This window comes from Dipodomys ordii, unplaced genomic scaffold (genome assembly GCF_000151885.1).
Source record: "Dipodomys ordii isolate 6190 unplaced genomic scaffold, Dord_2.0 Scaffold79, whole genome shotgun sequence".
Taxonomy (NCBI): Eukaryota; Metazoa; Chordata; class Mammalia; order Rodentia; family Heteromyidae; genus Dipodomys; species Dipodomys ordii.
Genome location: NW_012267295.1, coordinates 3,650,392 through 3,663,074, shown reverse-complemented (window position 1 = coordinate 3,663,074; position 12,683 = coordinate 3,650,392). Strand labels below are relative to the sequence as shown.

The window sequence follows — 12,683 nt, the reverse complement described above, 5'->3', positions numbered from 1 at the left end:
AAAAAAAAAAAAAGTCTTACAGATTTTCCTTCCTCAGCTGGCTTTGAACTGTGATCCTCACCTCTCAGTCTCCTAAGTAACTAGGATTACAGGCGTGAGCCACCAGCTCCCGTGCCCCACTCCTTTCATTTCTTCTACTTCCTCTTTTTCCTACTCCTCTTCTGTTTGGACCCAGGTTTCCAACCTACGAGGCAAGCAGCAAGCACTCTACCACTTGAGTCTTTTTCTTGTTGGTGTATTTTTTTTAAATATAATTTTGTTATTTTTAAGGTATTGTATAGAGGGCTCTTTCCTATTTTTAGGAGCTATATATAGCCCAAGCTGGCCTGGAATTCTGAATTTCCTAGCCTCATCCTCACCAGGAATACTGAGATGACAGGCATGTACCATTTACAAAAGGATTCCCCTCCCTTGTATTTATCTATATTTATGAGTGTACATTAATAGTACAAGGAGTCTTTAGTGTGCTAATTGCATAGATATTTCATAATGTACATTGACCAACTACCTCCTCCACTATTTTATTCCCTTAATCCCTTGAAAATATTTTTTTCAGGGATTGTACCTCTGTGGTCTGAAGATAAAAATTTGGGAGTCATGGGCTGGGAAGTTGGCTCAGTGGTAGAGCGCTTGCTTTGCATGCCTGAGGCCCTGGGTTCGATTCCTCAGCACCACATAAGCAGAAAAAAGAGCTGGAAGTGGCATTATGGCTCAAGTGGTAGAGTGCTAGCCTTGAGCTGAAGAGCTGAGGGACAGCGCCTAGGCCCAGAGTTCAGGTCCCATGACCGGACCCCCCAAAAAAAATTGGGGAGTCATCAGCATAAATATATTAGGATTAAGAAACTGTGTGGATGGAGATCATTAACTTCACGAGTGGTTTTGATGGAGGGTGCAGTCTTGTGAGATTGTGACTGATTGGGAAGAGAGGAATTGGACATAGTGAAGTTGGAAAGCTTCACAGATTTTACTCCAGAGGGAACACAGAGTTAGTATTATGGGAGAAGGTTGTTTGGAGTTGTGGTGCTGGAGATTGAACCCAGGGCCTCACACATACTAAGCATTTGCTTTACCACTGAGCCACACTTCCAGCCCTGAAGATTTTTGTTTTTTGAGACAAGATGTCACTGTGTAACTAAATCAGGATCCTCCTACATCTGTAATCCAGTCAAAGTGGTGGAGGCTGAGGCTAGAGGGTCATGAATTCAAAGCTAAAAAAAAGATCTCAAAACCAAAACTAAGATGGGTGCTGGCGGCTCATGCCTATAATCCTAGCTACTCAGGAGGCTGAGATTTGAGGATTGTGGATCACAGCCAGCAGCCAGCCCAGGCAGAAAAGGCCATAAGACTATCTCCACTTAATCACCAGAGAACCAGAAGTGGTGCTGTGGCTCAAAGTGGTCTAGTGCTAGCCTTGAAAAATAAAGGTCAGAGACAGCACCCAGACCCTGAGTTCAAGCACTATGACCAGCAACAATAACAAAAAAAAAAAAATGTCTGAAGATGTTGTTTAATTGATAGAGCACTTGCACTAGGCATTACAAAAAAAGGAGAAAAAGATGGCAGAAGAACTGCATGCTTAAATGCAGACTGGAATAATTCAATATGAAGTAGTAATGATAGACAAATTCTAGCAAAATTGGAGGGCAGTTGGGGTAAGTTTGAAGGAGTAAAATGAAGGCAAAGGTTGAGTCACTCCTTAAGTACAGGTTTACTGAGTTCTAGTGCCTCCTTACATCTGAGTCAGATTTCTGTCTCTTGATTCTGGAAAGTGATCTGTGACTAACCATCCCATCTTTTTCTGTATAGCTTTGATGGTGATGACTTTGATGACGTTGAAGAGGATGAAGGGCTAGATGACTTGGAGAATGCTGAGGAGGTCAGTATTTAGTTGTAGGCTTCTTCCTACCTCTGCAGCCTAGCTGCTGAGTATGAGCTAGGTGATTATTACCCATATGTTTTTCACTCTAGTTTGTGTTCCTAGACCCTGACATAGCATCCCAGTAGAAGTGAGTAGTGTTCCAGTCCTGACAGCCCTGCAGGATGTGCCATTAATTCACTTGGTCCACAGCCCATGACTTCTGGGGCAATTGTGTTATTTTTTTTTTTTAAGATAAAACATCACCTTTATTCTTTTTTGTTGGTAGTGGGGCCTGAACTCTGGGCCTAGGTGCTGTCCCTTAGCTCTTCAGCTCAAGGCTAGCACTCTACCACTTGAGCCACAGCACCCCTTCTGGCTTTTTCTGCTTATGTGGTGCTGAGGAATGGAATGCAGGGCCTCATGCATGCAAGGCAAGCACTCTACCATTGAGCCACCTTCCTAGCCCCATATCATAACAATTTTTTTTGGGGGGGGTCGGTTGTGGGGCCTGAACTCTGGGCCTAGGTGCTGTCCCTTAGCTCTTCAGCTCAAGGCTAGCACTCTACCACTTGAGCCACAGCACCCCTTCTGGCTTTTTCTGCTTATGTGGTGCTGAGGAATGGAATGCAGGGCCTCATGCATGCAAGGCAAGCACTCTACCATTGAGCCACCTTCCTAGCCCCATATCACCTTTATTCTTTCAGCAAATGTGCTCAGTGTTAAAACCTGCCTGGAGCCGGGCGCTGGTGGCTCACGCCTGTAATCCTAGCTACTCAGGAGGCTGAGATCTGAGGATCGTGGTTCAAAGCCAGCCCGGGCAGGAGAGACTGTGAGACTCCTATCTCCAATAAAAAACCACCAGAAAACCGGAAGTGGCGCTGTAGCTCAAGTGGTAGAGTGCTCGCCTTGAGCTGAAGAGCTGAGGGACAGTGCCCAGGCCCAGAGTTCAAGCCCCACGACCGACAAAAAAAAAAACAAAAAAACCTGCCTGGTACATTTCTTTGGGGATGAGTGCAGGGAGAATAGCTTGCTAAAGCTTAGAAATAATCAGGGCCTGGGTCAGGCAGGAATTTTTTCCCCTCTGACAAACTGGGGTTTGAACTCAGGATTGTTAAACTTTCTACTTAGGTGTTTTACTGCTTGAGCCACTTTGTCAGCTCTCTTTGCATTGGGTATTTTTGAGATAGGGCCTAGCTTTGTGCCTGGATTGGCCTGTACTGTGACCTTCCTATTTATGTTTCCCAGAATAGGTGGGATGAAAGGTGGGTACCACCACATCCAACCATTGGTTGAGATGGAGCCTCCTAAATTTTGTCTGGACTGTCCTTGAACTAGGATTCGCCAATCTCCATCTCCCAGGTATCTAGCTTGCGCCACCTTGCCGTCAAGCGTGCTGTCACTGTGCCCAGCTGTTGGTAGAGATGAGGTCTCATGAACTTTTCCTAGGCATGCAGTAAGCATTAACAGCAGTGATGCTTTTCTCTGTCTTTGTCAACCTCCCCTCACCCAAAATAGATAACCTGAAATTTTCTTGTTTTTGTCTTGATATCCAGGAGGGTCAGGAGAATGTGGAGATCCTCCCTTCTGGAGAGCGACCACAGGCCAACCAGAAGCGAATCACCACCCCGTACATGACCAAGTATGAGCGAGCCCGTGTGCTGGGCACCCGAGCACTCCAGATCGCGTGAGTGTTTACCTCTGTCAGGCCACAGAGAGCCCCTGAGCTGCTGGTCCTGCCCAGCCTAGACCTGAAATCCAGCTCTTCCTGTCTGAGCAGAGCTCTGCCAGGCATTGTGCTGAATCCTGGCTCATGGGGAACCTGTGAGTTCACAGCAGAAATAGCATATACGAAGTCAAATAACAGTAGAGAAGAAAAATAACAATTCTAGGCAGAACTGCTATCGGTCAGGTTGGAAGCAAAACAAGTAAATTCAGAAAGCCCTAGACTGTGAGCTGTTAGGGAGGGCTGAGGCAACCCCAGCAGGCTTAAGTGCTTCTCAGCACAAGGGAGACAAGGGCCAGTGCAGCAGAGGTTCCTCACTTGGGAAAGCCCTGTGTAGTGGTAGGCTTCTGGAGCTGCGGAATGAGCAGCCTTCCTTTTCTCTCAATTTTATTTTTTTTTCTTTTTTTTCCTTTTTGCTTATGTGGTGCTGATGAATCGAACCCAGAGCCTCAGGCATGCAAAGCAAGCTCTCTACCACTGAGCCACCTTCCCAGCCCATTCTCTCAATTTTAGAAGAGCAAGCTTCAGGAAGAATCAGTGGACAGATGGGATCAGGCTGTCACCCAGTTAGCACAGGCAGGCAGTACAGCCTGCAGGTCCCTCCTCCTCAGTGGTGGGCATCGTGGAAAACAGTCCAGACCTCTGTCAGCATGCATCTTTGAGCAAGCAGACCACCCCCCCTGCCCCCCACCATCAGTCCTGGGGCCTGAACTCTGGGCCTAGGCGCTGTCCCTCAGCTCTTTAGCTCAAGGCTAGCACTCTACCACTTGAGCCACAGTGCCACCCCCAGCTTTTTCAGCTTATGTGATGCTGAGGAACTGAACCCAGGGCCTCATGCATGCGAGGCAAGCACTCTACCACTGAGCCACCTTCCCAGCCCCCAAGCAGAACTCTTGAAGAAGCAGATGCCTGCTTTTCTCCCCAGTTACCTGGGCAGGAGTGAGGGGGACAGGGAGGGGACAGCAAGGCTAGTGGTACTCCAGTAGAAGGTCCCTCATGGGGACACATGAGGCTGAGGAAAGGCGTCCCTGCTAAAGCTTCTTATAATCTAGTGTGGGTGTCTGGAGGAGGGTGGCTCAAAGAAGGAATAGGGGGAGTCAGGGAGGGGGCTACAAAGAACAGCTGAGCCAGGTATGAGGAAGCCTGCATGCTCTGGTACCCCTGCCATCTGTGCATATCCCCTTTGAGATAGACCTTTACCTGTAGTCTTGTGAAGTGAAGGTGATCAGCTGTCTGTCTCAATGAAGGTTTTTATGAGTAGACAACATTATTCTTTCTCATTCTTGAGCAGATCTCTTAGGCGGAACCCCTTGGAACACAGTGGAGAATATGTCACTCATACCTAGAGTGACAGGTTCATATTGACATTTCTTTGATGAAGCTGACATCCAGGTTGCTCCCAAATGCAAGTGTCCCTTTTTCCTTGGGGAGCAAAGCATAATCCAGTGTAGTCTAGTCTGTAGTGCTCCTTCCTATTAAGGGATAGGATGCCATCTTGAGCTGCCACGCCCTCCTCCTCAAGCCTATGCAGACAGGCTGGATCTTAACCCAACCCTGCCACTGGGCTTGTTACCGTGTACTTAGGTGTACTTAGACAAGCCAAATGAAGTTTCCATCTGGCTCACTAGCACCATCTGGTGGCCCACACCATCTCCACTTTTGACTAGGTGGATGAAGTGGTTATTCACTAAGGGCCAGCTCTTAGAATTTGCACATCAGATGTGTGTGGTAGGTACTGGGTGAATGAGTGCCCACTCTTATCTGTAGCATTTTGCCACATTCTTTAAAGATTTATATTTTAGGGACTTTTATTTCTTTTTTCTTATTCTTTTTTTCTTTTTTGGTCAGTCATGGGGCCTGAACTCTGGGCCTGGGCGCTGTCCCTCAGCTCTTCAGCTCAAGGCGAGCACTCTACCACTTGAGCCACAGCGCCACTTCCAACTTTTTTCTGTTTATGTGGTGCTGAGGAATCAAACCCAGGGCCTCATGCATGTGAGGCAAGCACTCTACCACTGAGCCACCTTCCCAGCCCTCTTTTTTTCTTTTCTTTTCTTTTTTTTTAACAGTATCAAACCCAGTCTTAAACTCTTCTCTTTTCCCCTTCCCTCCCTCCCTCCTTTTTTCCCTCCCTCCCTTTTTCCTTTTTTTTTTGGTGCCAGTCCTGGGGCTTGAACTTAGGACTTGGGTGCTATTTCTGAGCTCTTTAGCTCATGTGAGCCACAACTCTGCGTCTGAATTTTTTGGTAGTTTATTGTAGGTAAGAGTCTCATGAGGTTTTCTGCTGGGGATGGCTTTGAACCACAAACCTCAGATCTCAGCTTCTTGAGTAGCTAGAAGTATAGGCATGAGTCACCAGCGCCCGGCTGGGTCTTGTCAAACTGCAGTCTTTCTCCCTATGCCTCCTGAGTACCTGGGACCAAAGGCACATGCTACCAGGATGGCTTTTTATTGGTTTTGCAACAGCACCCAGTTGGAACTCAGGGTCTCATGCGCTCCCTCAGCCTGCTTGCCCATGCTGAGCTTGCTCATAGCTAATGCTCTACCACTTGATCCACACCTCTAACCCAGCATTTTGCTGGGTGTTTGCAGATGGAGCCTCAGACTTTTCTTTCTGGGCTGGCTCTGAACCATGATTCTTTAGATCTCAACCTCCTGAGAAGCTAGCATTATAGGCATAAGCCACCAGCACTGGCTTCTGCTTTGTTTTTAAGATAGAATCTCACTTTTTGCCCAGTCTGGCCTCAAAGATCTTCTGTCTTTTTTTTTGTCAGTCGTGGTGCCTGAACTCTGGGCCTGGGCGCTGTCCCTTAGCTTTTTAGCTCAAGGCTAGCGCTCTACCACTTGAGCCACAGCACCACTTCCGGCTTTTTTCTTTTTGCTTATGTGGTGCTGAGGAATCAAACCCAGGGCCTCAGGCATGCAAGGGAAGCGCTTTACCACTGAGCCACCTTCCCAGCCCCAAAATACATGATTTCTACCTCTGAGAAATTCCTACACTTTCAAGAGTAACAGAAACCAGGAAATTATTTAGCAATAAAGTTAGAAAGGTTGATCCTTAAAATCAATAAAATTAGTAAAGATAATTCTGGTTTATCATCAAAATCACCTAGACAGATGTGCCAGTATAGAGTCTCAGGTCTCTTCATGAGACATTAAATATTCTAGAGCAGAACCCTGGAACCTGTATTTTCAGCACAGTCTGCTAATAATTCTGGATCCATTAGTGTAAACACAGCTTTCTAATGAAGGTGGCTTCTCATAGGGGATGGGTCAGGAACTGGCATCCTCTTGACTTTGGAGGCTGCTCTGTGCCAAGCGTTGTGCTAGGCTCCATAGTGAAGCACATGTAGTCCTGGTCAGAGGTCACCAAGAAAGAGCTCATGGCCTATGGTGTTCAGTGTTCAATGAGATGGGTGCCAAAGAAGCACAGCAAATGGAGTCAGGGTGCTGAGCACTCAGCAGGCGGTCTCCAGAGTGGCTCATAGCAAGGAACGCAGCCTGGAATGCCCACATGCCTTAGTCTGTTTTCTGAGACTGGCTCATTTGGCATGGTTCAGTGAGCTCAGAACCTTGGAGCTGGAAGTCAGGAGCATGGCACAGGCCTTGCTACATCAGTGCACGACCTAGAACATCACATGCTGAGTCAGAGCCAGCATGTTGGCTTGTGTCTCTGTCCCTCTTCTTATCCAGTCACTAATGCCACATGGGGCCCACCTCCAAGTACCATTGATATGAGTTTGGGGGACACTTCTAAACTGTAGCACTTGGGAGCCATAAATAGTTTGGCATAGCTTGAATGTGAGTTAAAACAGGGAAATGAATGGCATGAAAAGGTGCTAGAAAGGTGAATGGGGCCCACTCTGGCATCAGGTGTTGTGGCCATGAAGAGTCATGGAAGGGGTTGTAACAGATGGACACTGTGAGCAGAGGCTGAGCGTGGAGGCTGCAGAGGGGACGGTGCTGGAAGAGTGCAGCCTGGATGGCTGCATTGCTGTGATAGAGAAGGAAAAGGTGGGAAGCAGGCCGGGCACTGGTGCAGGGCTCATGGAGTCAGGTTGGAATGGAGTGCCTGGGCGGTTGGGAGGTTAACTTTACAGATCTTTAGTTAGCTTAGCTTATTATTATATGGAAGGTGTCCCATATTATATGGGAGGTGTTCCTAAGCCTAACCTCTCTGGGCCTTCATTTCTTATCAAAATGCTACTTACCAGGCTGGAGGCATGGCTCAAGCAGTTTGAGGCCTGAGTTCAAACTCTGGTACAAAAACAACAACAAATAATAATAAAGCCTACCTTAGCTGAGCTAAGTGTAAAGAGCCAACAATAGTTGGGCTCCAGTGGCTCATTCCTGTAATCCTAGCTGAGATCTGAGGATTGTGGTTCAAAGCCAGCCCAGGCAAGAAAGTTCGTGAGACTCTTATCTCCAGTTAACCATCAGAAAACCAGAAGTGGTACTGTGGCTCAGGTGGTAGAGCGCTTGCCTTGAGCTGAAGAGCACAGGGACAGCCCAGAGTTCAAGCCCTATGACTGACAAAAAAAGCCAACATTGCCTTGTATGCCTGAGGTCCTGGGTTCAATTCCCCAGTACCGCATAAGCAAAAAGAAAAAAAACGCTGGAAGTGGCGCTGTGGCTCAGGTGGTAGAGAGCTAGCCTTGAGCTGAAGAGCTGAGGGACAGCGCCCAGGCCCAGAGTTCAGGCCCCACGACCGGACCCAAAAAAAAAAAAAAAAAAAGCCAACAGCAGCCTTGGTACCCAGTGAGCCTTTGCTTATTGACAGTAGTAGTTTGGCATCATTGTCAAGGGGAGGCAGGGATTTTCTTCCCATTCAAAGGAGGATATTGAGATTTAGAGAGAACCTAATGCCTAGTCTTTGAAAGTCCAAGTTAAATCCAGTCTGCTGGCTCCCAGGTTCATTGGGGCAGGTCTCTGGCAGTGCCCTGTATTTTCCCCTCCATTCTTGCCTGCCTAGAGGGTACCCTTACTAGATGAAGAACAGGATGCCAGACCCACCGCACCGCCTGCCAGCCCCTCCCTGTTTGCAGGCTCCAACCTGCCCTGTCTCTGCAGGATGTGTGCCCCTGTGATGGTGGAGCTGGAGGGGGAGACAGACCCTTTACTCATTGCTATGAAGGAACTCAAGTAAGTCCCCGATTCATGGTTCCCCTCCCAGAATCCTGGCGGGCATCTGTTGGACCTCCTTGGCTGGGAAAGTTGATACTTGTTCCTGTCAGTCTGCCAGGAAAGGGAGGAATGGGGAGAGGGCAGTCAGAGGGAGGGCATTGATGTGACATGGACTTCTACCATCTGGTCCTCTGCGGAAGCCCTCACGTCCTGTGACTTGTGTCCTGCCGCAGGGCCCGAAAGATCCCCATCATCATCCGCCGCTACCTGCCAGATGGGAGCTATGAAGATTGGGGGGTGGATGAGCTTATCATCACGGACTGAGCCGGAGGAGCGTCTTTCCGACTGTGCCCCAGGCTCCATTTTTATGCTCGCTTTATACGTGTAAATAATAAATCCATGAATGTTTTTACCCCTCCAGCTCTCTTTGATGCTGCCACTTTCTCCCTGTTCCTCCCTTGCTGCTTGGAGCATGCACTTGTCACAGTGGCTCTGTGGCTATCTTTGCGACCAGGGGCCCTTGGCCCCATGGATCCCCCACATCCCTCCCTCCATCTCCCCACACACCACAGCAAAGTCTGCTGCAGGGGAGACACCTCAGCTGCCTTCCCAGCAGACAGAGAGTCTTTGTGCCCAGGGAGCTGGTTGCCACGGAAACCCCCAATTTCCTTTCCAGTGGGGACTGGCTGCAGGGGCTTCTCCCTTCTCAGGAGTATCACAGAGCAGGTCTCATCAAGCCACCCATTGTTTCCTAAGGACCTGCCTGGAGCTCTTATCGAGGGCTCAGATCCCCTTTCAGGAGCAGTGCCCCAGCAGGAAGCATGGGGTGCCATGATCCCCCACCCTCCCCAAGCACAGCCCTGCCGGGCAAGTCAGCAGCTGGACCAAGCACCTGCCCATCTGACCACCTGACCACCTTCGTCCCTACCCTGTCCTCCTCAGGCCCCTTCCATACACTGCCCTCCATGGCCCACCTCTGGTCTGCCACCTGTGCCCTTTGCATCCCAACCCTTTCCTGTAAAATGCCCTTTCCCTGCTGTGGGTGCTGAGAATCTCTGCTCTAGACAGGATGGGTGCTGGGATGATGGGCCAGAGCTCCCTCTCCCTGCCTCAGGGTCCATGGGCTTCTTCTCACCCTCCCTGACTCCCAGGGAGCACCAATTACATTGGCTCCTCCCTTTTCCTGGATAGGGAGAAAGTGGGTAAGGACACCAACAGAGATAGAAGGGGAGATTGGCTTCCCCAGTATTTCAGCCAGCCCCCCATTCCAACTCCCTTGGAGGAGGAGGGCCCCAGGATGCGATGGGATACTGGGCAGAGTGGGGAGCCTGAGCGGCCACAAGAGTGGGAGGGGTGTTTGCTGCTCTGGAAAAGGGTTAATTCAGGGAGCAGTGGACTTAGCACCCCTGCCACCCTCCTCCAGCCTGTGGAATCCTTTAATCAAGTTGGGTGCTGAAATTTCAGCTCTGAAATGCCGCCTTTGTGCCGGCATCCAGGCAGCCGCCCCAGAGTGCGGGGGTCACTTTCTCGGCCCCATTTCTCTAAATGGCCTCTTTGTTCCCTGCTGGGCTGCTCAGTATCAGATGTGATTAAGGGGAGTGTTGGGGGGGCTGAGGGGAGCGGAGGGGGTTAACCCTTAGGGGATAGGGGTAAGGAAATGGGAGGAAAGGGTGTTTTTGCTCTCACCTTGCCCTTGGTATTCTCTTTTGGGGAGCCACATGTAACTCAGCCATCAGGTCTGGGTTAGACTTGCCTTGAGTGTAGTCACCTGCCATCCTCAGAGTTCTGTTAGGGTTTACATGTAGTTTTGTCAGTTGTTCGAGAAACACCTGGCTCTTTTCCTAACAGGGAAGCTACTACTGCAGCCAAATCCATCCGGAACTAGTGGTCTGAGGGAAGCCTACAGCCCTGCTCTTTTGACTTCTGGGTTTTGTCCTCCCCTGGGACCATCTCTCCTCCCACCTCTTGGTGACTTCCTACCCTGTCTCATGAGGTCCAAGGTCCTGGCAGTGGCTTCAGCTTCTTCAACCTTATCCACAGCACCCCTGCATGCCAGAGCAGTACCCCAATGGGAGATGGACAAGTGTCTGGCCCCTTGGGAAGGGAAGGGGGAGTTGTGAAGACTGAGCATACAGGGCAGTTCTGATGGACCCTGACAATTCCAGACTGGCGCTGTGTGTCAGAGACCCCTGAGATACAGTGGGGGATCCAGTTTAGCATAGGGTTTCTGAGATCAGTGCCAAGTCACTTTCTTTTCTCTGCTTTCTAGTCTGGTAGGTCTAGGGAATGCCAGAGATCCGTGAACCTTGAGTTTCACAAGGCCTTGGGTAATGTCTACATGGCTGTGGTGGATGAAGTGTGTACTTGGGATGAGAAATTTAGAACCAGTTAGACACTTTGCTTGCATGTAGGATGAGGCCTGGAGAAGTTCTTGGTGTGCGAGAGGCCCTGCCCCTCTTCCTTTATTGGTGACTTAGAAGATTCAAGTTTTCAGATTCATAAAGCTCTCAAAGGAGACCTAGGTACAAAGAATCTTTGTTGGAAAATGAAATCCACGAACCCCACATTTATCTACAAAACACTAGAACTAGCTTAATACCTGGTCCAGGTGGGCTGACTTGGCAGAGATAATTTGGTAGTGGGGTTTCAGTCACTGAGCTTCAGGGGGGCCAGCAGTTTGGGGAGGTGTCCTAGAGAGCTTGTGGGACATGGCTTCTGGGTGGACAGCCTCTGGCCACACTGTGGGGGACTGGTGTTGACCCTCCCCAGGGTCCTGATGAGAGACAGGGGCCAGGGCTCTCAGGGAAGGGAGGAGCTTGGAGCAGATTAACAGCTCTAGATTTGAAGGGAAATGAAGCCCACAGACCTGGGCAGGTGGAGGAGGTGATGGTGAGCTGGCTTCACTGAAGTGAGTGCCAGCACTTCCTAGCTTCAGCCTCCCTAAGCTCCAGTCTCCCCATCAGAATACCTGGGATGATGCCAGGGACACTCTCCACCCCCCCAAGGCCTGAATGACAGAACCCTCGGAAGAATCTGTGGCCAGGGTGCACACAGTAAAGTTGCTGGCTCTCCCAGTGAGGACCTACAGACGCTTGTCAGTGGAATAAGAGGGTGAAGAGACTTCTGTCTCCAGGGCGGTGTAGTTATGAGGTAAGGGGCCCTCAGCCCTCACTGAGGGCAGAGTTCCTAGGGAGAGCACTGAAGGTCCAGATTGGCAGCCTGGGTTTAGGCTTAGGTGTAGGCTGCAGCTACGAAGATGGTATTTATTGACTGGTGTGTGCTGGATATTGCAGCTTGAGGGTTGTGGCAAAAGAAGCCCTCCTGCATACGTCCTAAGGGACCAGGCCTGACTGCTGCCCCGTCAGACTCCAACCCACTTGCTCCCTTTCAAATGTCTGATCTTTTAATTTTTTTTTTTTTTTTTGGTAGAGTCCTCTCTGCTGGGTGAGCAGAGGGGTTGTAGTGAATGCCAGCTGTGCTGGATAACAGCCCAGCCGTGCTCTTAACTAAACCTCTGAGGTTTAGTTCCCCCCCACCCCCAGACAGGCAGACCTGACATACTCCACCATACCAATTCCTTAGGGGGGAGAGATGTTTGGGTGTACCCTTTGAGGAGATTCAGGGACAGGGACGAGAGACCAACAGACAGGCCAGCTCAGGCCCACCACACAGATAACCGGAACCTTTATTACTTGAAATGCTTAATGCAGAGTTAATAGGGTCTGGATAGTAGCTAGGAAAGAAGGCAGCAAGGGGGCTATGGAGATAAATAAAGGGGGACAGCAATGCGTTACACGTGGACTGTGGGTGAGGGGGTAGAACAGGAGAATAGAGGTGACAGCTACATACCACTGAGAGGCAAAGGGAAAAAGGCAAGGGCAGAATGTACATAGCAGGACTTTCCTGTCCAGCCTGCTGCCAGCATGGGTGCTGGGCCCTGTGTCTCCCCCTGGGGCCGAGGGCTTGGGTCTGTGCAGTACT

The 12,683-nt window shown here is 49.7% G+C and overlaps 1 protein-coding gene across 1 annotated transcript in view; it reads left to right on the top strand.

Annotated features, from left to right (window-relative positions):
- Polr2f (polymerase (RNA) II (DNA directed) polypeptide F) overlaps positions 1-9,120 on the top strand; it is an 11,007-nt gene extending 1,887 nt beyond the window's left edge. Inside the window, exons 2-5 of the mRNA XM_013024937.1 lie at positions 1,807-1,876; positions 3,412-3,542; positions 8,649-8,720; positions 8,936-9,120. Coding sequence (XP_012880391.1) covers positions 1,807-1,876; positions 3,412-3,542; positions 8,649-8,720; positions 8,936-9,026 — 364 coding nt within the window. The 3' untranslated portion in view covers positions 9,027-9,120. The remainder of the gene's footprint in view (positions 1-1,806; positions 1,877-3,411; positions 3,543-8,648; positions 8,721-8,935) is intronic.
- Positions 9,121-12,683: the final 3,563 nt, after the last annotated feature.